Source organism: Spermophilus citellus, assembly GCF_964194105.1.
Source record: "Spermophilus citellus genome assembly, chromosome: 2".
NCBI classification, from domain to species: domain Eukaryota; kingdom Metazoa; phylum Chordata; class Mammalia; order Rodentia; family Sciuridae; genus Spermophilus; species Spermophilus citellus.
Window position 1 is genome coordinate 749,816 of NC_138183.1, and position 22,187 is coordinate 772,002.

General features: G+C 57.4%; 4 protein-coding genes across 6 annotated transcripts; 1 reads left to right on the forward strand and 3 right to left on the reverse strand.

Moving 5' to 3' along the window:
• Positions 1-179: 179 nt before the first annotated feature.
• Positions 180-10,449, reverse strand: STPG3 (sperm-tail PG-rich repeat containing 3). 3 transcript variants are annotated; one of them, XM_081270459.1, is made up of 6 exons: positions 10,327-10,449; positions 3,346-3,485; positions 3,095-3,229; positions 2,897-2,985; positions 2,348-2,642; positions 180-2,240 (listed from the first exon to the last, which is right to left on the reverse strand). In XM_081270459.1, the coding sequence occupies exons 2-6, from the start codon at positions 3,446-3,448 to the stop codon at positions 2,107-2,109; spliced, it is 756 nt and encodes a 251-aa protein (XP_081126585.1). In that variant the 5' UTR covers positions 3,449-3,485; positions 10,327-10,449; the 3' UTR covers positions 180-2,106. The 3 variants fall into 3 exon arrangements, with proteins under 3 accessions (XP_081126585.1, XP_081126587.1, XP_081126586.1); XM_081270461.1 differs by lacking the exon at positions 10,327-10,449 and adding an exon at positions 3,568-3,849; XM_081270460.1 differs by having other exon boundaries at positions 2,897-3,120.
• Positions 6,772-10,416, forward strand: CIMIP2A (ciliary microtubule inner protein 2A; the record flags this gene model as incomplete). Its single annotated transcript, XM_081269420.1, has 7 exons — positions 6,772-6,790; positions 7,997-8,404; positions 8,493-8,749; positions 8,838-8,964; positions 9,285-9,379; positions 9,840-9,957; positions 10,302-10,416. The coding sequence occupies 7 exons, from the start codon at positions 6,772-6,774 to the stop codon at positions 10,403-10,405; spliced, it is 1,128 nt and encodes a 375-aa protein (XP_081125546.1). The 3' UTR covers positions 10,406-10,416.
• Positions 10,398-12,962, reverse strand: TUBB4B (tubulin beta 4B class IVb). The gene is made up of 4 exons (XM_081270320.1): positions 12,819-12,962; positions 12,383-12,491; positions 12,201-12,311; positions 10,398-11,603 (listed from the first exon to the last, which is right to left on the reverse strand). Exons 1-4 carry the CDS (start codon positions 12,873-12,875, stop codon positions 10,543-10,545), a joined length of 1,338 nt encoding a protein of 445 aa, XP_081126446.1. The 5' UTR covers positions 12,876-12,962; the 3' UTR covers positions 10,398-10,542.
• Positions 12,963-17,041: 4,079 nt separating this feature from the next.
• On the reverse strand, positions 17,042-21,188 carry SLC34A3 (solute carrier family 34 member 3; the record flags this gene model as incomplete). Its single annotated transcript, XM_081270579.1, has 11 exons — positions 21,112-21,188; positions 20,531-20,659; positions 20,308-20,451; positions 20,122-20,233; positions 19,844-20,039; positions 19,561-19,650; positions 19,342-19,420; positions 19,035-19,202; positions 18,838-18,954; positions 18,644-18,768; positions 17,042-17,506 (listed from the first exon to the last, which is right to left on the reverse strand). Exons 2-11 carry the CDS (start codon positions 20,649-20,651, stop codon positions 17,042-17,044), a joined length of 1,617 nt encoding a protein of 538 aa, XP_081126705.1. The 5' UTR covers positions 20,652-20,659; positions 21,112-21,188.
• Positions 21,189-22,187: the final 999 nt, after the last annotated feature.

The window sequence follows — 22,187 nt, forward strand, 5'->3', positions numbered from 1 at the left end:
GTAGGACATAGTGTATGACTTTCTTTTTTTTTTTTTTTAAAGAGAGAGGAGAGAGAGAGAGAGAGAGAGAGAGAGAGAGAGAGAGAGAGAGAGAGAGAGAATTTTTAATATTTATTTATTTTTTTTAGTTCTCGGCGGATACAACATCTTTGTTGGTATGTGGTGCTGAGGATGCATGCCAGGCGAGCGCGCTACCGCTTGAGCCACATCCCCAGCCCAGTCTATGACTTTCAAGCTCCCTGAAATTTGACTTCCTCCAGGCAAAACGGGAACGAAGCCCACACTACAAACTTGTTGCATACGAAACTCTAAACGTGCCTCCAGTCGTGCCCAGGGTCCCTAGCAGAGATCTGGGAGCACAGTGAGAACATAAGCCACGTCCACTATGTTAGATTCTAATTACTGGGCTAATGTGGTTAACCCTCTTTGAACTCTGAATCAGAACCCAGGTTCACAGTGTTCCTTGTCCGTTGCAGAACACGAAACCCATCCTGGCTGGTAGTCTCCCTGCTGCTAAGTTTGTAGGTACATGTACCCAGCATTGTCCCCCAGCTCTCAGCCCTCCACCCCACCACCATGTCCTCCCCAAATTCTGACACACCAAACACTACTCCCTTTACATGTGCCTGTGCTGCTGATGGTTGTTCTACTAGAAATTTGGCTTTCTGACTAACCTGGCATTGGTGCAGTAATCCCAGCAGCTCAGGAGGCTGAGGCAGGAAAATTACAAGTTCAAAGCCAGCATCAGCAACTTAGCAAGAAGCTGTCTCAAATTAAAAAAAAAAAAAAAAAAAAGCGGTAGGGGGGTGGTGGAGCTGGGGATGTGGTTCAGTGGCTGAGCACCCCTAGGTTCAATCCCTAGTACCCCCCCCAAAAAAAAAATCTTCCTACTGCTCAGCAAATATTTTTTCATACTTGAAAGCCCTTTCCTCCATGCTTCCTCCAGGAAGCTCTCCTCCCTCATCCCAACTGGAGGGGAAAACTACATTCTTCCAGCTGTTACCACATCAGGCTTTGGATCCTGGGGGTGCCTGGTGGTTCAGCCCTAAGCAGGAGTCCTGTTCCCCTCTGGGGCAGAGGTTCCAAGGTCAGGGCTCCCACAGCTCTATCACTGTTGCTGGCCAAGTTGGTCAGCCCAGGGCCCAGAGCACTGGGGATTGACTTCCAGCTGGCATAGGCATGGAGGTGCTGGGAACTCAGACTCCCAGGGCTAGGGTTTCCTCTCTGCAGAAGAGGGTGGTGCTGCCCTCAAGGAGCCAGCCAGGAGCAGCTAGGGCAAATGGTCTGCAGGAATGAGTTCTGGGCCTGGTTGGGGGAAGGGCAACTGCAGAGAGGATGCGAGAACAGAGTCTCCTTCTGGGAGGAGGGCAGGCCAGTGGTGATGAGGGGATAACAGCAGGCTGCTGCTTCCTGCAAGGGCAGGGACCTAAGGAGTAAAGTCCCAGGAGTCTATTGGCGATGGCCTTGGCTTGAATGTCCTTAGATCAAGGTTCACAGGTAAGCAAGCCCAGTTGGGTCTTCAGGTCAAGCGGGTCCTCTGGGCCCTCCCTGCTGGCTTGCCAGGCTCACCCCACCTCAAGATGGCAGCTCAGGGAACCCCAACAGTTAGCTCCTCGCCTCAGCAAGTAGCCCAACTCTTAGGTAGACTGGCAGCTGGACCAATCCCCTGGGTGTCATGACCGGGTGGGGAATTCTGCCAGAAGTTAAGGGTTAATCCCAGGATGCTACCCTAGAGTACCCTAGAAAAGGGAGCTCTCTGAAAGAATGACCAAAGGAAACCCCTGGACAGGGAAAGCCACAAAGGGCAGGGAAGCAGCAGGCTTCTTCAGGACAACCCACTGGGCAATGCCAGACAGACAGACAGACAGACAGACAGACGGAGTGTGGGAGAACAATTGCATCTCAGTACAGCAGGGGAGGGTCAGGTGGGGCTCTGGGCTGGGCTCTCCTTGTCACAGCCCACAGAGGGTCTGCTGGTCAGAAAGGGAATCAGTGGTGCCTAGAAAGTCAGAAGAACAAGCCCCAGGCCCCAAGTTCCAGGAGGAGGCTCCAAGGGAGACCAGCATTCCACTAAATAACAAGCCAAGCCGGCAGGGCCCAGCAGGCTTAGAGCGTGCAGAAGGGGCCTGTGTCGTGGCGCTTGGGTCTTCGCACACCCTGTATGACCACTCCAGGCACAGAGGGGAAGCGTGAATTGTAGCAGTCCTCCACATAGTAGGCAGCCGGGCCCGGGGTTTGGGCTGTAAAGAGAGAGGGCTGGGAGACCACCAAGAGCAGCAGCCAGCCCCTGGGCCCTCGTCCTCAGCCCTCCACAGCACCCCGCCTCAATGAACCCAAGTCTCCTTACAGGAACTGAACCAGGAGGCAAAGGCAGGCGAGCGGCTCATGGAGAAGGCAGGTGAGCGCGGGTTCTGCAGACGGTACCCGGGAAGGATGTCGTAGGTGTTGGGGCTGGGGCGCTTCTCAGCTGGAGCCTGCACAGAAGCCTGGGGCGGGAGATGGGCACGAGGGCCCCTGCCACGGAGCAGGCCTGGGCGGGCAAGGCCCGAAGGAGTCTTGGAAATGCTTCGGCGACGGCCTCCGAAGCTGAAGGCCGGGAAGGAAGTTCGGCTGAGCGGCCCATAGTCGGCGGGAGATGGCCACTGGAAGGAGACAGGAGGCCAGAGCTGCAGGGCCCTAGCCTGCAAGCTGCCCTGCTGCTTCCCCAACCTGGTCAGGCCACGCGGCCCTCGCGCCCCGCCCGCGGGGCCCTGCGCACCACCTGGCCCCGCCCACCAGGTCCGCCGGCCCCTCCCCACCACCTAGGCGCAGGGTGACTCCTCCCCACCCCGCTGGCTGGCCGTCCCCGCCCGCTCCACTGCTAGTCCCCCGCTGCACCTGCGAGCGCTCTCCGCACCTTTTGCTCTCGGTTAAAGTCGGCCTTCTGCGTGAAGGGGCTTTCGCTCTGAAGCCACATGGTCTGCCACGCCCTGCGGCCGCCGCCCTCTGTGGTGGAGTAATCGTCGGTGGGCGCTTCAGGGAGGGACGCACCCATTCCCCGGCTGGGAATCCCAGGGGCTGGCTGCGGGGAGCCAGGAAGGAAGGGGACACGCACCTCGGCCCGGGTGCTTGCAGGCAACGCTGTAGTGGGGGTGAGGGGAAGATTCTCGCACGGACGCGTTGGGCACCTCGTACTTGGTGGGGCCGGGGACGTCCAGGTCGATCAGGATCGGGGGGCGTCGCTCTAGCACTGGCAGCAGGAAGCAAGCTCTGGGCCTGGGTTTCTCCCAGTAGTCTGCTCCCTGCCCCTTACAGTTTCCAGACCATCTTGGGGACGGGGGTAGTTTAGCCAGAGCCCTCACTCACGCAGCTCCTTCAGGGTCCCGGAGCAGATAGGGTGGCACGTCTTGGGGGTACATGTTCCTAGCCTGAGGCCGGCTGAGGCTCCCTTCCTCTTTGGCAGCCACATCTCATCCCCGCTTCTCAACACCACAGTAGCCTCAGGCCTGCAAGAAAACCGGCAACCACTGTTCACCCAGCCCACTGGCTGCGCCCAGTTCCCCGCCTGGTAACGCCCCCTGATATTACTGGGTGGGACAGAGAGGCTTCTGACTAAGGGGGCCATGAGTCCAGTGTTTGCCCCCATTGATGTAGAAATTTGCCAGGAATTTCACAGCCTTCTGGTCAAAATTCATCCTCCATACAGAGCTGTCTTCCTGAGGGCACTGCCAGGCTTTATGACTTCATTGGCCATCCAGGGGCCCCCTCTGTTGCCAGGAGCTCCCTGGGGAGGGAGCATTGTTCAACCCAGTAGAAGCTGCCCCAGGGGCCCCACCCGTAAGAGGCCCCTCCCCAAACCTGCTGAGTCAAGGGTGGGGGAGGGGCTGTCAAGAAGATCCCTAACCTTCCCCAGGGCTCCAGCTTCGGCCTCCTATACCACCCTCCCCACTTCTTGCCCCAACCCTTTCTCCTTTCCTGTACTTTGGGGCCTCCTGGGGGCTGGGCTCCACTTGAACAGGGTTTCTGGGAGGTTTGAGTCCCAGGCTGATAGTGACTGTTCACCAAGTCCTGCAGGTTACCAGGTGTTGGGGCCAGCCAGAGGAAGAAGGGCAGAGGGAGGGGTCCAGGAAGGCTGCCTGGAGGAGGAGGAGGAGGAGCTGCTGCCCTGCTTCCCCTGTAGGGCCAAGTGAAAACCTGTCTTCTGGGGGCACAAGGGCCAGCAGGGGCCTGGAGCTGTAGGTTCCCAGGTGAACTGAGCTGCCCAATCAAGCTGCAAGCAGTAATGATCCTGAGGGAGCAAGTGTGCACTTAGGAACCAGAACCCTTACCCATAGCCTCTGGTGCTGACGGGCCTGCCAACCCCAGCCCTGACCTCCACTCTAAACAGCAGGTTGGGGAATGTAGCTCAGTGGTAGAGCACTTGCCCAGCATAGGCAAGGCCCCTGAGCTCAATCCCAGGTACAGAAGAAAAAAAAAGAAATCTCCACCTCTCCAGTCCCTCCTACCCAGCACCGCCTCTGCCTGGCACTCTGGAGGATGGACGGATACATGTTGAGATGGGCAAGGGTTCCACCTGCTAGGCCTTGGGCTGCCTTCCGTGTTGTGTGTACTTTGAGAACATAGCCGTGATCGTGTGCTGTGTAGTGTGCTGGGGAGGCCCTGTATTGCTGCTTAGGTGATGAATGGCAATGCACACACCTCTGGCTGAGCATCAGAGCACTTGCTCAGGGTAGCTTGCAGGGTCTTGTTCCAGCTTGACCTGTATTAGCCAATTGTACTCCAGAGGGTGTCTCCTAGCAGTGAGGCTTAGATGCTGCCTTCTCAGCATCAGATCAGCATTTACTTGATTCTGCTACACTCTGGCACTCGGTTGTTGACTGGGCTTTTCTGGACATGTTCACAATATGTTTGCACTGTAACCTTGGGGGTAGATCACTCAGGGTGCATACTTTCCAGTTTGTAGTGTGGCTTGTTATATTGTTTGTGCTATTTTTTGACAGAGGGGGATACTACTAATTTTTTTCTATATGATGGTTAGAAAGTTCTTCCTGTACCTAATTTTTAAAAAATCAGGATTTGTTCAAAGTGGAAAATAATGTGCAGCTCCAGCAGAAAGAATCCAAAGACAGCTCCACACAGCTGTCCAGGTGGGACCCCCCGACTCAAAGCTGACCTCCTCAGGGAGAAGGACTGGGGTTTTAAAAAAAAAAAAAACCTAAGGTGGGGGCAGGTGACCTGGAGGAGAGGTCCCTTTGGGGTTGCCAGAGTTCAGTCCCCTCCCAGTCTGTTTTCAGAGCACTGAAGTAGGAGGAGTCTTTGCAAGACCCCCTGCCTTGCCAATACAGCTTCCTAGACTGGTGCCTGGGAGCACTCACAGGGTTAACAGGTGGCCTGACTAAGAGGGAGCCCAACAGTGCTGGCCCCTTCACAATGGTTGCCAGGTGACTTGACTCCTCTCAGGGAAGAGAGCCAGAGGCAGAAGGAGCTGAGCCAGCAAGGGGGGAGTTGAGGCAAAATGACAGCTACCCAGAAACACAACCTCTTCACACCAGAACCTCACTACATCCCTGGGTAAGAACGACCTCAAGCTCCAGAGGGAGGCTGGGGTCAGAGCAGGATGCAGCAGCAGGGCCTGGACTCCAGGGTGTTGAAAGTCAACGTTGCAGGAACCAAAGGCCAGGGTGGGGCTAGGGGTATAGGTCAATTTGTAGAGTGCTTGCTTCGCACACACAGGCTCTGGGTTCAATCCCCAGCACCACAAAAAAGAAAAAAGACAGACCAGGGTGACCAGGGAGCCAGAACTGAAGCCCAGAGGGCTAAAGAACACTGGGGCAGGAAAGCTCTGGGTGGGGCTGAAGAGGAGGGCTCAGGCCTCACCCTTCCCTGCTGGCCTTGGTCCCAAATGCCATACCAGGTGGCCAGCATGTCCATCAGGAGCAGAATCTGGGGCAACCAAACAGCTGGTAGAGATTGGCTAAGTAAGTGCCAGACTCTCCTCCAGAAAGCTCCCGATTTAGAGATGAGATAAGCCTGAGCCAGTTTGCCTCATTAGGTAACCTCCTCAAGTAAAAAATAAAAATCCTAGCCTATAATCCCTGAGACTTGGGAGGCTGAGGCAGGAGGATCCCAAGTTCAAGGTCAGCCTCAGCAACTCAGTGAGACCCTCAGCAATTTATCAAGATTTTGTCTCAAAAAATATAAAAGGAGCCAGGTGTGGTGGTACAATGTGATCCCAACAAATTGGGAGGCTGAGGCAGGAGGATCATAAGTTCAAGGCCAACCTCAGCAACTTAGCCCTAAATTTAGACTTAGTGAGACCCTGTCTTAAAGAAGAAAAAGGCTGAGGATTTAGTTCAGTAATAAAGCAACCCTGAGAGTTCAATCCCCAGTACAAATAAGTAAATAAATGAAGACTGGGGATGTATGTAACTCAGTGGTAGAACCCCCGCCCAGGTTCAATCCCCTGTACCCAAAATATAAAAATAAAAATCCTTTCGCCAGGCACAGTGGTGCACACCTATACTCTCAGCTATTCAAAGACTGAGGCAGAAGGATGGCACATCCCAGGCCATCCACTTGACAACTTAGCAAGATCCTAGCTCAAAATAAAACAAAGGGCTGGGCTGGGGCTCAGCAGCAGAGGCTTGCCTAGCATGTGTGAGGCCCTGGATTCCAACCCCAGCACCACAAAATAATAAAAATAAAGCAGCCCTCTCTGGAATACACACACCCACACACATGCACACAGATGCACACCTAGGGGAGAGACTAAGGGGCCTGGGCCACCTCTTAATGGTCACTGCTGGGGCAGGTAAGGCAGCTGGCACAGAGGCATACACTGGCCTTGCCACCTTTTCAACCACTTGGCCTGTTAACCTTGGCAGCTTCTAAAAAGACATGGGGTACAAGCATGCCAGGGGTGCACCTAGCATGCTTGACACATTGAAGCTCTGGGTTCATCCCCAGCCCCACAGAAGGGGAGGGTAAAGAAGGGCTGGGGCTGGGGCTCAGTGGTAGAGCCCTTGCCTAGCACATGTAGGGCACTGGGCTTGATCCTCAGCACCAATACAAATAAACAAATACAATAAAGGCATGCTGTCGGGGCTGGGGATGTGACTCAAGCGGTAGCGCGCTCGCCTGGCATGCGTGCGGCCCGGGTTCGATCCTCAGCACCGCATACCAACGAAGATGTTGTGTCCGCCGAGAACTAAGAAAAATTAATAAGTAAATGTTAAAATTCTCTCTCTCTATCCCCCTCTCTCTCACTCTCTCTTTAAAAAAAAAAAAAAGGCATGCTGTCCATCTACAACTACAAATTTTTTTTAAAAAAAAAAGGAGGAGTAAAGCTAATTCAACCAAGATGATGGTGTTTGCCTATAGTCCCAGCTATTTGTAAAGCTGGGGGGGGGCGGGATCACTTGAGCCAGTTCAAGGGCATCCTGGGCAGCATAGTGAAACCCTGTCTCAGGGGGAAAAACAAATTCACTCCTTGGGTTATCACACAGGCCTCTGACAGGACTGAGCACCTAGATTCCCCCTGAGGCTAAAGGACTTTTCCCCTTCAAAGTCCTGGCCATAACTTTGTGTGGGGACCAGCTGGGGTATAATGGACTTCCATCCGCCTGGGCTCTGTGCTGGGACAAGTCACCATCCCTGAACTTGCTCCTGCAAGACAAAGCTCTCCAATTCCCTTGTCTTTGACACTAGGATCAGAGAGGGGGTGGAAGATGGTAGGGCATAGGCTAGAAGACAATCTGATGGCAGTGATGACAGCAAATCTCAGCTCTGGGCCAGACACATTCTCACCATTTAAGCTTAAGAGCACCAGAACACAGCTCCCACAACCCACTTTTATTATTTATTTATTTATTTATTTAGGTACTGGGGATTGAACTCAGGGGCACTCAACCACTGAGCCACATGCCAGCCCTATTTTGTATTTTATTTAAAGACAGGGTCTCACTGAGTTGCTCAGCGCCTTGCTGAGGTTGGTTTTGAACTCAACAATCCTCCTGAGCTGTTGGAATTACAGGCGTGAGCCACCAGGCCTATCCCACCACCCCCATTTCACAGGTGAGGTCAGGTAACCTGCTGCAGGTCAGGAAGCTGCTGAGTAGCAGGCAGGCTGGATCTATCTGCATCCTGATTGCAAGAACCTTGCCCAGGGATCTTCCCTTGCTAACCAGCCCTGCCTCCTTTTTCCTCTGCAGCTATGCCGGCTTCTATCCACAGCTGCGTTACCAAGTGGGGAACACCTATGGGCGCACCACAGCACAGCTGCTCACAGATCCCAGCGTGCAGAAGAGCCCCTGCTCTGTTCTCTCCCCTATATCCAAGCCCAAATTCATTGAGGACTTCAGCAAGTCTAAACCCCCCTTCATCCCCTGCAGGGACCTGAATGAGCCCTATATCCCCCACTACACTGGTGAGCTGCTGACCCCTGCTCCCTGCCCTGCCCCTTCCTGTGCCCACCTTCCTGTCCATGTGGCTTACTAGCTGCCATGTCTGTACAGGTCTGAAGCCATACAAGAACTTTGAGATCCTGGGCCAGCTCCCATCCCAGGAGGTGGGTGCACAAGGGTCTCCAGAGAACATATCCAGACAGGTTCTGCTGCCTGCAGGTTTCATGCCCTACCCTCCCTACCCCCCATGCCCACCCGGCAGGAAGGGGTACTCTGGAGAGTTGGGACACCCAGGCCTGCTGCTGGCATATGGAGAAGATGCGTGGAAGACCGCTGCCCCTGTCCCTGAGGTTCCAGGGCAGTCCCAGGTGACTGGAGACATGCTGGTATTGGACTCACCCCCCCCTCCAAACCCAGGTGGGAGCTGGGTGGTGACTTGCCCCTTCCCCCTTCTAGCTGTACCACTGCAGGAGAGACGAGTACCTGCCCCCACCCCACAGGCAGGAGACTCTAGATGTAGGCAGGTTCCAGCGGCTACCCCAGTTGGACCACCCCAACCTGATCCAACGCAAGGCTATCTCAGGTGGGTGCTAGGGCCTAGGCTGGTCCCTCACTAGGTCACAGGGGTCCAGGTGAGATGGAGGGGGTGAGGGACTGAAGCTCCTGCCCTCCACCTTCCCTACTCCCTGAACAGGCCAACCTGTCCTGCCTCAGCTATTTCTTTGAGCCCAGCTGCTCCCAGGAGGTGCTCCTTGACCTTGCCTACACCCTCATCACCTCAAGACAGTCACTAATGTTTAGGAAAGGTTGACCAGCTTCCCTCACACACCTGGGGGCAACTGGGTATACCCAGAAGAAAACCAAGGGGACCTGGGTGGGACCCTGACAGCAGCCCACCCCCAGGCTATGCTGGCTTCATACCACGGTTCACTTGGGTGATGGGTGTTAATTACCGCGATGGAGTCACACAGGCTATGGACGAGTTCGACAAGAACCAGGTAGGAGACCACCATCCAGGCCCCTCCCAGGTGCCCCACTGGCACCCAAGCTAGGCCTGCACTCCCCTCAGCAGCTCCTCCTGAAGGGATCACAAAGCCAGGCTTCCAGAGAGGCCTGGGGAAGGGTTCTACCTGGCTCAGAGGCCTCCATCCAAACAAGGTCTGGGTCTGTCACATATTTTGACAAGGGCTAGGGAAAACAGGAAGACCTATGAGTACCATCACCCTTTTCTGAGAACTAGTCTTGGGATATGGTAGCCCTTCCCTGTAGTCCCAGCAGCAGGATTGCAAATTCAAGGCCAGCTTGGGTAATCCAGCAAGACCCTGTCTCAAAATTATAAGGGCTGAAGATGGAGCTCAGTGGTAAATCCCTCCTGGTAACACGTCCCACCGGCCAGCCTTTTGCTTCCAAGGTGGGTAGTGGAGGTAGGGTTTGTCAGCACCTGTTTTGTCTGCCCAGTTCCTGTTCAGAAATCCAGTCTGTTCTTTGGGTGAGAGGTTGCCCAAGAACCACTGGCCAAACACCACCATCTACAACAGCCAGGGCCTGATCCCGTTCTATATGGGCTTCATCCCTCGTGAGTACTGCTCCCAAGAATCTACTGCTCACTTCCCTGATCCTGTCCTTGGGTGTGGGGGGGTGGTGGTGGTGGTAGTGGCGGTGATGATGGGGTTGGGAGGCCTCATGGGGCCTTGGTCCTTCATTGTTGATGCAGTCCTGCTGTCTGGCCATGTTGTCCCACCATCCTAAGCCTGGAAGGGGTTCACCAGCCCTGCTGAATTTCTGGACAGAGGTCAGCTGGCATAGGATTACCCTGGTCCTCTGGACAGGACAGGCCAAGTGAGCCCTGCAGGAGCCATGTGCAGACCTGCCCCAGGCCCTTGGCAAGCCTAAGCCAACTACAGTCTGGCTCCCTCACAGACATGCAGGACAACTACGCGCTGACCTTTGGCAACAGCACCCGCAAGGCCTACCGGAAGGAACTGGAGAGGCGGAAGGAACTGGAGAGGCGAACCGCACACTGAAAATGCTTTAATGGTGATGTCTGTACAGCATGTGATGTTAGGACAGAAAGACAGCAAGTGCACAGTGAGATATGGCCTGCAGAACAGCTGAATAAAGAGTTCACACTGCTTCCACGCTTTACCCGTGACAGACAGCTCTAGGCCACCTCCTCCTCAGCCTCCTCCTCAAACTCGCCCTCCTCCTCCGCCGTGGCGTCCTGGTACTGTTGGTACTCAGACACCAGGTCATTCATATTGCTCTCGGCTTCAGTGAACTCCATCTCGTCCATGCCCTCACCTGTGTACCAGTGCAGGAAGGCCTTGCGCCGGAACATGGCAGTGAACTGCTCCGAGATGCGCTTGAACAGCTCCTGGATGGCGGTGCTGTTGCCAATGAAGGTGGCAGACATTTTTAGCCCCCGGGGCGGAATGTCACAGACAGCTGTTTTCACATTGTTGGGGATCCATTCCACAAAATAGCTGCTGTTCTTGTTCTGGACATTAAGCATCTGTTCATCCACCTCCTTCATGGACATGCGGCCCCTGAACACAGCAGCCACTGTTAGGTAGCGGCCATGGCGGGGGTCGCAGGCGGCCATCATGTTCTTAGCATCAAACATCTGCTGGGTGAGCTCAGGCACCGTCAGGGCACGGTACTGCTGGCTGCCCCTGCTGGTCAGGGGGGCAAAGCCAGGCATGAAAAAGTGCAGGCGGGGAAAGGGCACCATGTTCACAGCCAGCTTCCTAAGGTCAGCATTAAGCTGTCCTGGAAAGCGCAGGCAGGTGGTGACCCCACTCATGGTGGCAGACACCAGGTGGTTAAGGTCACCATAAGTAGGTGTGGTCAGCTTTAGGGTTCTGAAGCAAATGTCATAGAGGGCTTCATTATCAATGCAATAGGTTTCATCTGTATTTTCTACAAGCTGGTGGACTGAGAGAGTGGCATTGTAGGGCTCAACCACTGTGTCCGACACTTTAGGGGAGGGCACCACACTGAATGTGTTCATGATCCTGTCTGGGTACTCCTCCCGGATCTTGCTGATGAGGAGGGTACCCATCCCAGAACCAGTCCCCCCACCCAGGGAGTGGGTAAGCTGGAAACCCTGCAGGCAGTCACAGCTCTCTGCCTCCTTCCTCACAACATCCAGCACAGAGTCCACCAGCTCGGCGCCTTCTGTGTAGTGCCCCTTGGCCCAGTTGTTCCCAGCACCACTCTGACCTATAAAAAGAGAACAAGTTATCATACTTGCTAAGTATGTGATCACCACTGGTCTCCAACACACATACCAAATGACATGGTGAGATTATGCCCTGGAGATAAGGAAAATGAACCCAAGTAATACCACAGCAGCCCGTACCACCAAAAAATTAAATCAGGCATCAAAATTGAGGCAGTTTAATAAAACCCTCAGGGCTGGGGATGTGGCTCAAGCGGTAGCACGCTCGCCTCGCATGCTTGCGGCCCGGGGTTCAATCCTCAGCACCACATACAAACAAAGATGTTGTGTCCACCGAAAACTAAAAAATAAATATTAAAAAAAAAAAAAAAACCCTCAGTGGGAAACCCTGGCCAATTCCTAAGGACTGCCACACAGCTAACACGATATGGAGATTAAATCTACCCCTTCTTGCCGGAAGGCAGACAGCTGGGCCTGCCTCCAAAGCGGCTTTAGGCAGACACTGAGTGACTCAGAGGGCAAGAGGTGTCCAGGGGGGGCCAGCTATGTAATTCCAGCAGCAGTGTCCTTGGGGCAAGCCCCTTAACCTTTGAGCCGCCCAGGTTAGCAAGCCGTGCCCAACCCCCACCCCTATTTACCGAAAACGAAGTTGTCTGGCCTGAAGATCTGCCCAAAAGGGCCCGAGCGCACCGAGTCCATGGTGCCAGGCTCCAGGTCCACGAGCACAGCGCGGGGCACGTACTTGCCACCTGGCGGAAGAAGAGGGTCAGCGAGGGGAGGCCCGCGGGGTCGCAAGAGAGACTGGGGCGGGGGGTCTCACCGGTGGCCTCGTTGTAGTACACATTGATGCGCTCCAACTGCAGATCGCTGTCCCCGTGGTACGTGCCGGTAGGATCGATGCCATGCTCGTCGCTGATCACCTCCCAGAACTGCAATCGATGAGGGCAGGCCGGGCAGGCCGGGCAGGCGCAGGCTGAGTCACGGCTGCCGGTGCGCCGGGAAGCGGCCCCGCCCCGGATGGGCGCGGTGGGCCCTCCCCTCCCCCGCCTGCGCGCCCCGCCGCCAGGCCCACAGAGCCTCCGAGTCCACCCCCATCCCCGCTAGCCGCCCAGGTACGGGCCCGGTCCCGCGCGGGCGCTTGGGCCGCAATGCGGGGCGCCGCCCGGCCAGCGGTGCCGCCATCTTCCCCGGTCGGCCGGCTGATCTCCCTCCCCCACGGCTCGCCCAGCCAGGTCCGCAGCATCCCGGACCCCCACCTTGGCGCCGATCTGGTTGCCGCACTGCCCGGCTTGCAGGTGCACGATCTCCCTCATGGTGGCGGCTGCGCGGGAAGCAAGAGGAACTGAAAAGCGGAAGAGCAGACGCGCAGAGTGCTACAACCGACGCTCCGCCAGTGCTTATATACCCACCGCGCCCGCCTCTACCAACCCTGGATTGGGCCCCCAGAACGAGGCCGGCAAGCGGGCTCACTTGATTGGTTATATCACCATCAATCGTGCGGCCTACGGGCTGTCTTCCCAACGACGCCCACTTGTTATTGGTCAAGAGCGGCTGTGGACCTCCCTATCATAATTCCCCCTCACCCGGCTCAACAGTGTCTAGTCCATTGGGTGTTTCAAATGATTGATTTGTCCTCCCATTGGCTGACTCTCGGAAGCTCGCCGACGCGCTGGCGCTATTGGCTGCGCTGGGTTGGCGTCCTGGTAACCGCCGCAATGCAGCGGGACGCGCGGGGGCGGGGGCGCGGGGAGCCGGGCGCGGGTTTCCGGCCGGACTGGGGGCCTGGGAGCGGGCGGTGTAGGCTGGGGGTTGGAGCCCGATAGTGCGTCTTCTCGAGGACGGAAGCGGTAGAGTGACGCAGCACCGGGGCCCGGCGGGCAGCCAGCGATACACCTGGGGCCCTGGCGAGCTCGATAGAGGCGGAACCGGCCCTGTCCTGGGGAGTCTCCAAGCCTAGCTCGGGGTGCGAGCTATGAACGGTTAGAAGCGGGCTTGGTGTCCGGCGGCGCGGCTGGCTCCTCCCCGGACGCGCAGGGACTCCGCCCCGGCCGCCTCTGCGGCGGTGCGCAGTGTTGTGGAGACGGTGCTGGCCCGGCGCCCGTCGCCTTGGAGCCGCGGCCCAGGATCGCGGAGCTGCGTGGAGACTGGCATGCCTGGCCTTGTCTCTGTTTGTACTTCAGAGGGAAAACAAAACGCATAAAGGAAAAACAGTTAAACTACATGTGGTTGCACCATCAAGCACTTTAAAAGCAGTGTATTTGAGTTATGTTTTTGTAACGTTTTAAAAGGGATAAATTACATCGTAGGGGTCTGTCCTTGCTTGGCCTGTGGGCATCGCTGGATCTGGCCTTCCGGGTGAACTTTTTACCCTTTGTCTACCAACAGGAAGGTATTGAGGGCAATTTCTACTTCTTATTTGTCTACGTAGAGGAAATGCACCCTTTCCTCATCACCTGATGTGCAAATACCACTGTGTTGTTTTGGTATCCAATGACTGAAATATTGTCAAACAAGCAGCCTCCTGAGCCTATGTAGCGACGTCAGCATTTCCATCCCCTCCCCCACCCCTGACCCGTGATCTGTAGCTCTTGGGGTATGAGGGGCATTCTGTTGCCCACGTTTGCCAGTTTGCCAACTGAACCCAGAGGGTGACTCAGCATCAATGCCAAACTGTCCCAGCAGGGCCTGGGGGATGAGCCCCATTCTGGACAGACTGGTCCAGAGAGGGGGCTGGCTCCTGTTGACCACTGAAATAAGACCCATTCTTCAGAAGGGCTGGAGTCCTGCAATGGCATGTGGGGTGTGCAGGATCATTGCCAGGCATCCTAGGGTCCTCGCGGTGCCCTTAGCATCCCCTGAGTTGGCTTAGGGCCATACAGAGCAGCTTAACTGCCTGGGCAGTAGATAGGGAGTCCTTTTAAACCCTGTAGTGAGTTGTTACAAATGGTCAGGGAGGGAGAAGCTCCAGTTTTTCCCCAAATGAACACAACCCTGCAGTTTGCCCTTCAAGATGTTTGAGTCCCCAGCATTCTGGCATCCTGTTAAAGCCACTGTAGACTGAGGGCCCATTCTCACTAGAAAAAGCTCTTGCTTCCTTGACCAGTGCCCACAGTGGTAGGAGGTCAGCATGGCACTCTATTTAACAGGTCATAGACTATAGGTTGTGCCACCTGCCTGCATGAGTCAGAACTCTTCCTGGCACAAAGCTGTTTGCCTTGTTCCTCATGTTGCCCTTGTGAGGTGGACTTTAGCTGGGGATAAGACAGCAAAAGAAGCCAGGCATGTGGCTCAGGCCTGTAAAATCCCAGCAGCTCAGGAGGCTAGATAGGAGGATCACAAGTTTAAGACCAGCCTCAGCAATTTAGTGAGCCCCCAAGCAACTTAGTGAGAATCTTTCTCAAAAAGGGCTGGGGATGTAGCTCAGTGGTAAAGTGCCCTTAGTTTCAATCTCCAGTACCAAGACAGAGAGAGAGAGAGAGAGAGAGAGAGAGAGAGAGAGAGAGAGAAGAAAAGAAAAGAATAAAAGATAGCAAAAGACTCCCTGTGGCCTATTGGGCCTGAGCTCAACAAGGACAGTGACTACAGAGCTGATGGGGAGAGGCGATGCAGGTTCCCACTCTGAACCAAGTGTGCTGCTGCCCCTGTGGGGGAGAGGAGGACAGAATGGGCCAGGAGGGCCTGATTCTGGGCCTGTGGCCAGGCAGGATGCACACCAGAGAGGGCCAGAAGAGCAGGGAAGCAGGGTGGGATGGGTGGCGGGAGCACTAAGCACCTGCCCTCCCTTTCCAGCTTGCAGCTGTTGGAGGCGTCCACAAGGAAGGCTCTGTTTACTGGTGGCCATGGTCCCAGTGGGAGGCTGCATTACCACCAGGCAGGGGCAGCAGGCAGACAGTCCTCATGGCCTTAAAGGACCCTGTGGTCAGCCTTTATGGGAGGCCTCCTCTGTCTCGGAAGGAGAGGTGCCCAGGATGCTTCCTTCCCCTCTCCATGAAAAGGCATGCCTCCCCAAATGGGTCTCCCTGGGGAGCCAGGGATCTCAGAGGGACCTGATGCTGCGTCAGCAGGAGGGTCCTACAGTCACAGGGTGGGGGAGTCAAAGCTGGATGCATGAGCTAGCCATGGTGAGGGCTGTTCTGTCTTGCTCGAGCCCATTCCTGCACGTTTTTTGGGTTTCCAGAACAAGCAGTCACCTTCTTTAGAAACCCAGGCCTAGGAGGCTGGGGGGTTGGGGGAGGACCTAGAGGACACCAGGGTTAAGGGGTCAGAGAGGGCCTGGGGAGCCATGGGGAGCACTAAGGGAATCAAAGGGTAAAAGGACAGGTCCACAGGCAAGATATGGCCCTGGCCGGGGGCCTCATCTTCCTGATAGCCACATCCCATAGCCTACTAGTCTAGTTAGGCTGGGAAGAAAGGTTCTGGGCCAGGAGGATGTGAGTGGCAGACGGGCAAACTGGTATTCCTGTCTGGGGTCAGCTCCTGCTCTCACCTCCCCCTACACACACACACACACACACACACACACACAACTTGGTGACTGAATGATGAGGTGACCGAATCTTGCTTTCCTTGATGGTAGTGTCGGGGTGGTGGGATTGGGGTGGGTGCAGGCAGCCCAGGGCTGCAGGTTGCAGGAGGTATCCAGTCACCTGCTGGCAGGGAGACAAGCCTTCCGGTGTGGAAACCAGACCTCACAGTGGGGGTGCATGGGGGAAGACGGAACACCCAGCCAGCACCCGCCTCGCCTCCCGGGGCTCCCCTGCCCTCCGGGGCGCCCTTCCCCTCCCCTGTAACCCGGTGTGGGGAACAGCGGCGCGGCCTCGCCTTCTCTCATCGGCCTTCCGGCGGCGGTGGCGCAGGTGGAGCAGGTTCCCGCGGGCCGAGGGGCGCCCCCTGGCGTCCAAGCGAAACCCTGGCCCTCTTAAGCACCGCCTGGGGCTCCGCGTCCGTCTCCCCAGCAAGGGCCCGGACCCGGGGGCGGGGGGTGGTGCCTCGAGGACAACTTGGTCCTCCTCGCAGCTCCCTCAATCCCCTTCTCCAACGCGACGTCCAGTGCCCGGCCGCCTTCCTTCCGAGCACCTCAGGCGGCGCAGAGGGAGGCCGGCCGCCCTACTTGCTGGGCTCTCCTGCAGCGCCCAAGGCCGCCAGCCGGTCCAACTCCCGGGAGTTCGCGAGGGAAGCCTGCCCCTGCAAACCCACTGTTTCCATGGGCCACGGAGAGAAACCAGCGGCAGCTTAGAACGCGGCTGGTCACCTCCGCCCCAGCCCCTGATGTCCGCTAGGGGCAGCATTGGCGCTGCTTCTCCTGGGGGAGAAGACTACTACTCCTGGGTAACAGGCTCATTTATTTTCAAAGCAGGGGCTGCGGAGACTCAGGAGTCTGCGCCACACCCCTCCCCCAGGGGTGCCTGGCAAGCTCGCTCTCAATTTACGGGACCCTGAGGCCAGTAGGGCTGGGGTGGTCTGCTGTGGTGCCCACCCCTTACAACTGCTGGGAAGCCAGGATCTCAGGGTTATCATAGCAGTGAGCCTCTTTGGCAGTAGTCTGAGAGGGGCCACCAGCTCTACCAGGGCAACAGTGAGTCATCAGGCGGTCCCAGGGTTCCAGGGAATGGAGCCAGAGGGGCAGCCAGGCCCAAGACCGCAGGCAGCGTGGCAGCCAAGATGGGCGTCGCTGCTGCAGAACATTAACCAGGATGACAAGGAGCACCAGCCCCACCAGGGGACCCCCGACTGCAGCCAGCACCATGCTCCCTGCCAGGGAGAGCCCAAAGGCTGCCAGGGGCAGCAGAAGGAAGGTGAGGAGCAGATACACAATGGCCACCCAGCGGTAGCGAGCAGTCAAGTCTCCAAAGCGCTTGGCCAATGGGATGGGCAGCCGTAGGATGGGCACCAAGTACCACAGCAGTATGCCGGCCAGATTGAAGAGGAAGTGAATGAGGGCAACCTGGAGGGCAAAATGGCAGGAGGGTTAGGAGCCTGGGCCATGTAATAGGAGGTCACTTGGGCTCTTAGAACTCCTGGCCCTCCCACTCTGCAGAAAGGGCCCAAGTCTGAAGCTTGTCTGTGGCATCCTGCTCAGAGGCTGAGATGGACCACCTAGGAGAGCAGGTTCTGACCAGGGGTGGGCACGTTCCTACTGTACCACCCTCCTGCATACATCTGGGTCAGCCCCTGTGGGGTAACTGCATCTCTGCCAATATCGAGGCATGACCTGCGAGCAGGCCCAGAGCCACACCAGCAGGGAACACACAACCTCTCCAGGAGGGGTGCAGTCGGGCAGGCATCTGGAAGGGGGGTAGAGCAGGGCCCTGCACTGGGAGGGCTGAGTGGACAGCTGGGGCAGAGGCTGGGCACAGGCTGGAGTTGGGCAAAGCCTAGTCTTCTCTTCCTGCCAGGGTTTCAGGAGTTGAGCCTGTCCAGGCACCCAGGATGCTCCAACCAGGGCAGTGGGCCAGAGACAGGGTGCTTTAGAGAGTCAGCAGCACTGTCTTCTGGGAACAGGGTGCAGAGCTGGGGGGCTCAGAGTTGGTGGGAGGCACCCTGTAGACAGAACCATGGCCAGGCACAGGTGGCATGGAGTGCCCAGCACAGGTGGATGGGGCCTCTGCAAGATGGCACCTGGGAAGGCAGGTCATTGTCCAGGGGCCCACCTGTTGGGTTTAGGGGACTGGTACATGGGGGAGCAGGGGTTCACAGGAAGGCATTTTGGGAGTGTGGCACAGAGGCTTGGAGCCCCCCAAGGCCAGGGCATATCTCCAGGGCACACAGTGCCGAGCACAGGTAGATGGTAGAGGAGCAGGGGCCACACAGGGGAATACCCATACCCTCCACCCCTTTCTCTTAGAACCTCTCAGTGCTAAGAGAAAGGGGTGGAGGGTATGGGTAAAGCCCCAGGCCATGCTGGGAAAGCAGCTAGAAAGGACAGGTCTCAGGAAGAAGAGCAGGGACTAGGGCCATGAGACCTGCAGGGTGTGAGGGGCACAAGGAGAGACCAAGGCTTGTGGGTGGAATTCAGGGAGAACCTGGGCTGTGGCTGGGAGTAGGAAGAGACCTCAGGCAGGGAAGGGGCTGAGGGTGGTACCTGGACAGCAAAGAGCAGCATGTCAGCAGGGCTGGCCAAGGCAGCCAGCAGGGCCGTGGTGGTGGTGCCGATGTTGGAGCCCAGGAAGAGGGGGTATGCCCGGTCCAGGCTGATCACCCCAACACCTGGGGAAGGGGAGGTCACCACAAGGCCCCATCCTGAGCCCCCCAAGACCCACTACCTCCTGGGCTCACCCATGAGCGGCACGATGGCTGCAGTGAAGACGCTGCTGCTCTGGAGCAGGAAGGTCAGGCCAGCGCCCACGAGGATTGCCAGGTAACCGCTGAGCCAGCCAAAGGGGAAGGGGAAGTCTGGGGGTGGGCAGCTGGGTCACGGGCTTGTCCCTGCCCTGCTCTCAGGTCCCAGATCCCAGGGACGGGACACCCCCCACCTGCGTTGATGACACTCCTCACAGCCTGGGCTATGCGGCCTTGCAGCAGGGAGTTGAGCAGCTTGACAATGAGGACCAGGCAGAGGCACAGCACCAGCAGGGAGCCCGCCAGCAGGATGCAGCCCACCGCCAGGTCTGTGAGCGTGGAGTTCGCAAACAGGTGCTGGCCTAGGGGAGGAGCAGTGAGCTTGGCCCCAGCCAGCCGGTGGGAGGTTGGGGGAAGGGTGGGGGGAGGGGAGGGGGAGGGGAGGGGAGGTGGGCGGAGGGAAGGGTGGGGGGAGTATGGGGGACTGAGGGTGGGGCTCACAGGGCAGCCTGTCCTCAGGGACTGTGTTGTTCTCAGTGCAGGGACCAAAGGCTCCACATTGGTTGCTGCTACCCTCGGTCTGGGGAACAGGGGGGCAGGAGACAGAACTCAGGACAGGGTCAATGAGCAGAGGAGATCAGAGGGCTCAAGGGTCAGAGTGGGTGGGGTGATTTGGTGGATCAGAGGTCAAATGAAGGACTGGAATCAGGGGCACCTCACCGTCTCTGCCCTGATGCCACACCACCGCTTAATGAGGCTGCTGTTGGTAGTATTGCCAGTAGCACTGCCTGCAATCACATTGCTGTCCAGCTGGGGACAGAGGGGTTGTGATTTGTACTCAGAAGTCCACAGGGCTAGTCCTGCTCTGCCTACTTATGCCTTCCCCTCTCCCTCAGCTGGAGCAGGCTCAGACCTTCCTTGGCCTCTGTCCAGGGCAGGGCCTCCACCTCCTTCCCTTCAGTGGTCAGGCCCACGGGCCTCCTGAGGATATGGCCATTCTCACCTGCACAATGAGGTGTGTGAGAGGCTGTGTCAGCGCCTTGAGGATGTCAGGGGCCTGCCCCCCTGGCTGCAGGCTGGCAGCGCCCAAGACCAGCTCACTCAGCCTCTCCAGCATGGCGGTGGCACTCTCCAGCGGCAGTAGGACAAGCACCGTGAGCCAGTTGAAGATCCCGTGCACTGCTGAGCCACTGAAGGCCCTATACCCACAGGGGGCTGTTGGGAGACTGGGCTACGGTGGCTGCAGCCCCTGTCCCGCCCCGCCCCCCAGCCCTGACTCACCTGCGAAACTCGTCCCGGTCCCCAGACTGTGCCATTGAGACCAGGGTGCTGGTGATGGATGTGCCAACATTGACGCCCATGATGATGGGCACAGATACCTGGACGGTCAGCACTGTGGGGACACCGTGTCAGCCACCCCACCTGCCCCACTACCCCCACCACTATGGATAAGGGGGGTACACTCACACTTGGACGACACCATGCTGACCACAATGGAGGAGGATGTGCTGGAGCTCTGTACTAGGACTGTGACCAACACACCTATGACCAGTCCAGCCACAGGGTTGGACAGCACCACACTCTCCTTGAAGATGTCTCCTGCCATTTTGCCTGTGTCCAAAAGAGTTTCATTGAAGTTACAGAGGGCTGACAGCCTGCCCCAGCCCCAACTGCCCATCTGGTCACTTACTGCCCAGTAGCTGGAAGGCAGAGCTAAGGATGTCCAGAGAGCAGATAAAGAAATAGAGGCTGCCCAGGAGCCCACAGGCCTTCAGGAAGCTGATGCCCATGTGGCGCAGTCTGCTGGCCATACTGAGCGCTGGGAACACAGGGCAGCACTGTCCTCAGCCAGCCTGCACTCTGCCCTCACCTCCCTTTCCTCTCTGTCCTCCAGGATGGAGCTGTCTTCTCTGTCACCTCTCAGGTAGAGTCCAAGAACCCCTTCTGTCCCATGGAACAGGCCCCTTTTATTCCTCTTAGGGTCCCCAAGGTGGGGACTGGCTCCCCACTCCTGTTCCTTGGCAGGGTGGCCAAGCCCACAACCCTAGTAGTTCCTGGAAGTGTGATCACCAGCAGGCAGGAAGAGGAGGGAAGGTGGGCAGTGTGGCCCTGCACCTCAGGGCAGGGAAGGTAGCTGAGCTGAGGGGCAGCAGTCTCCCTGGGCAGTGAATTTCCATGGGGCCTATGCAGGCAAGAGTTGCCCTGTTCTCTCTTCACAGATCTGGGGAGTAAAGGGTCTGCTACCTGCTACCCCCAGTACCAGAGTCCTACCTTTCAGCTGGCCAGTGTCCTTCAGCTGAGGAAGGGCCCATGGGTCCTTGGTCCCCTCGTCTAAGACTGAAACAGAACTGGAGTTTCCTGTAGGATGGAGTCGAGTCCCCAGAAAGGGGACAAAAAAGGACAGGCAAGGGGAGGGACTGGGCATAAGAGGCTTGGGGCATAAGGGGCTTGGGGCAGTAGCAGGAAAAGGTGAGGACTGGGGCTCTGGCTCTGACCAGAGTGGTCAGTAACCCCCATGGCTCTTCAGGTTCAGGTGGTCAGCCAGATTCCCTCCCCTGCTCAGGGTGTGCTGTTGGACATGGGTGTTCCCTGAGGCTCCCGGTACCTGCATTTCTCAGACTCCAGTCCACCAGGTCAACAGTGTCCAGAGTTGGGGGGGGAACCTGGTCACCAGCGAGGGAATTCGGCATGGATTTGGGGCAGGGAGAGACCAAGGCCCAAACTCAGATCTGCTGGGGAAGACAGTGAGAGATGTCTCTTCCCCTGCCACCCCACATGCCAATCAGCTGAATTTAGGTCCTCCAACCCGAGGCCTTGGCTGTTGCCCCTCACCACCACCCCTCCCGCACCTCACAGGGGGGCAGCTGTAGTGACCTCAGGCCGCTGCCACGATAGCCTAGTCCAGTTTGGGGCGGCAGAGTCAAGAGGCCCCGTCTCCCCAGCTCCCCACTGGTCCCAGCTGGAAGAAGGCTTGGCTGGGCTCTGGGTGCCTGCCGGCGAGAAGTGTGCAGGAGGTAGGGAACCCTGAGACCTCTCCTATCAGGTGTCATTGGGGACACTGCGATGGTCCCAGCATAGACTTTGGCATTTGATACCAAACGGTGACGTCTCCACTTGATAAGGGCTCCACCCCCCAGGATGAGGAGTAGAGCAAGGGTCCTGGACACCCCGGCCCACACAAGGCTCCTCTCCCCACGGCTCCTGCACCTGTTGTCTGCTGGGTCTGGAACTGCCTGTCTGAGCCCTCTACCCTGACTCCCTCCCAGACCCCTGAACTCAGGTCTGGGGGTCCTTTGTGTCACCCCTCCTTTCTGTCCTAAGATGGCCTCACTTGCCTTAGATCCTGG

What these genes read in the sequence shown, in the direction of transcription:
- TUBB4B (XM_081270320.1), bottom strand. Translation starts at nt 12,875, where the DNA reads ATGAGGGAGATCGTGCACCTGCAAGCCGGGCAGTGCGGCAACCAGATC. An exon ending in GTACTACAACGAGGCCACCG is followed by an intron (nt 12,312 to 12,382) that starts GTGAGACCCCCC and finishes TTCTTCCGCCAG; the next exon opens with GTGGCAAGTACGTGCCCCGC. An exon ending in GCCAGACAACTTCGTTTTCG is followed by an intron (nt 11,604 to 12,200) that starts GTAAATAGGGGT and finishes CTCTTTTTATAG; the next exon opens with GTCAGAGTGGTGCTGGGAAC.
- STPG3 (XM_081270461.1), bottom strand. Translation starts at nt 3,674, where the DNA reads ATGAATTTTGACCAGAAGGCTGTGAAATTCCTGGCAAATTTCTACATC. An exon ending in CGGGACCCTGAAGGAGCTGC is followed by an intron (nt 3,230 to 3,345) that starts GTGAGTGAGGGC and finishes TCCTGCTGCCAG; the next exon opens with TGCTAGAGCGACGCCCCCCG. An exon ending in ACTTTAACCGAGAGCAAAAG is followed by an intron (nt 2,643 to 2,896) that starts GTGCGGAGAGCG and finishes GTCTCCTTCCAG; the next exon opens with TGGCCATCTCCCGCCGACTA.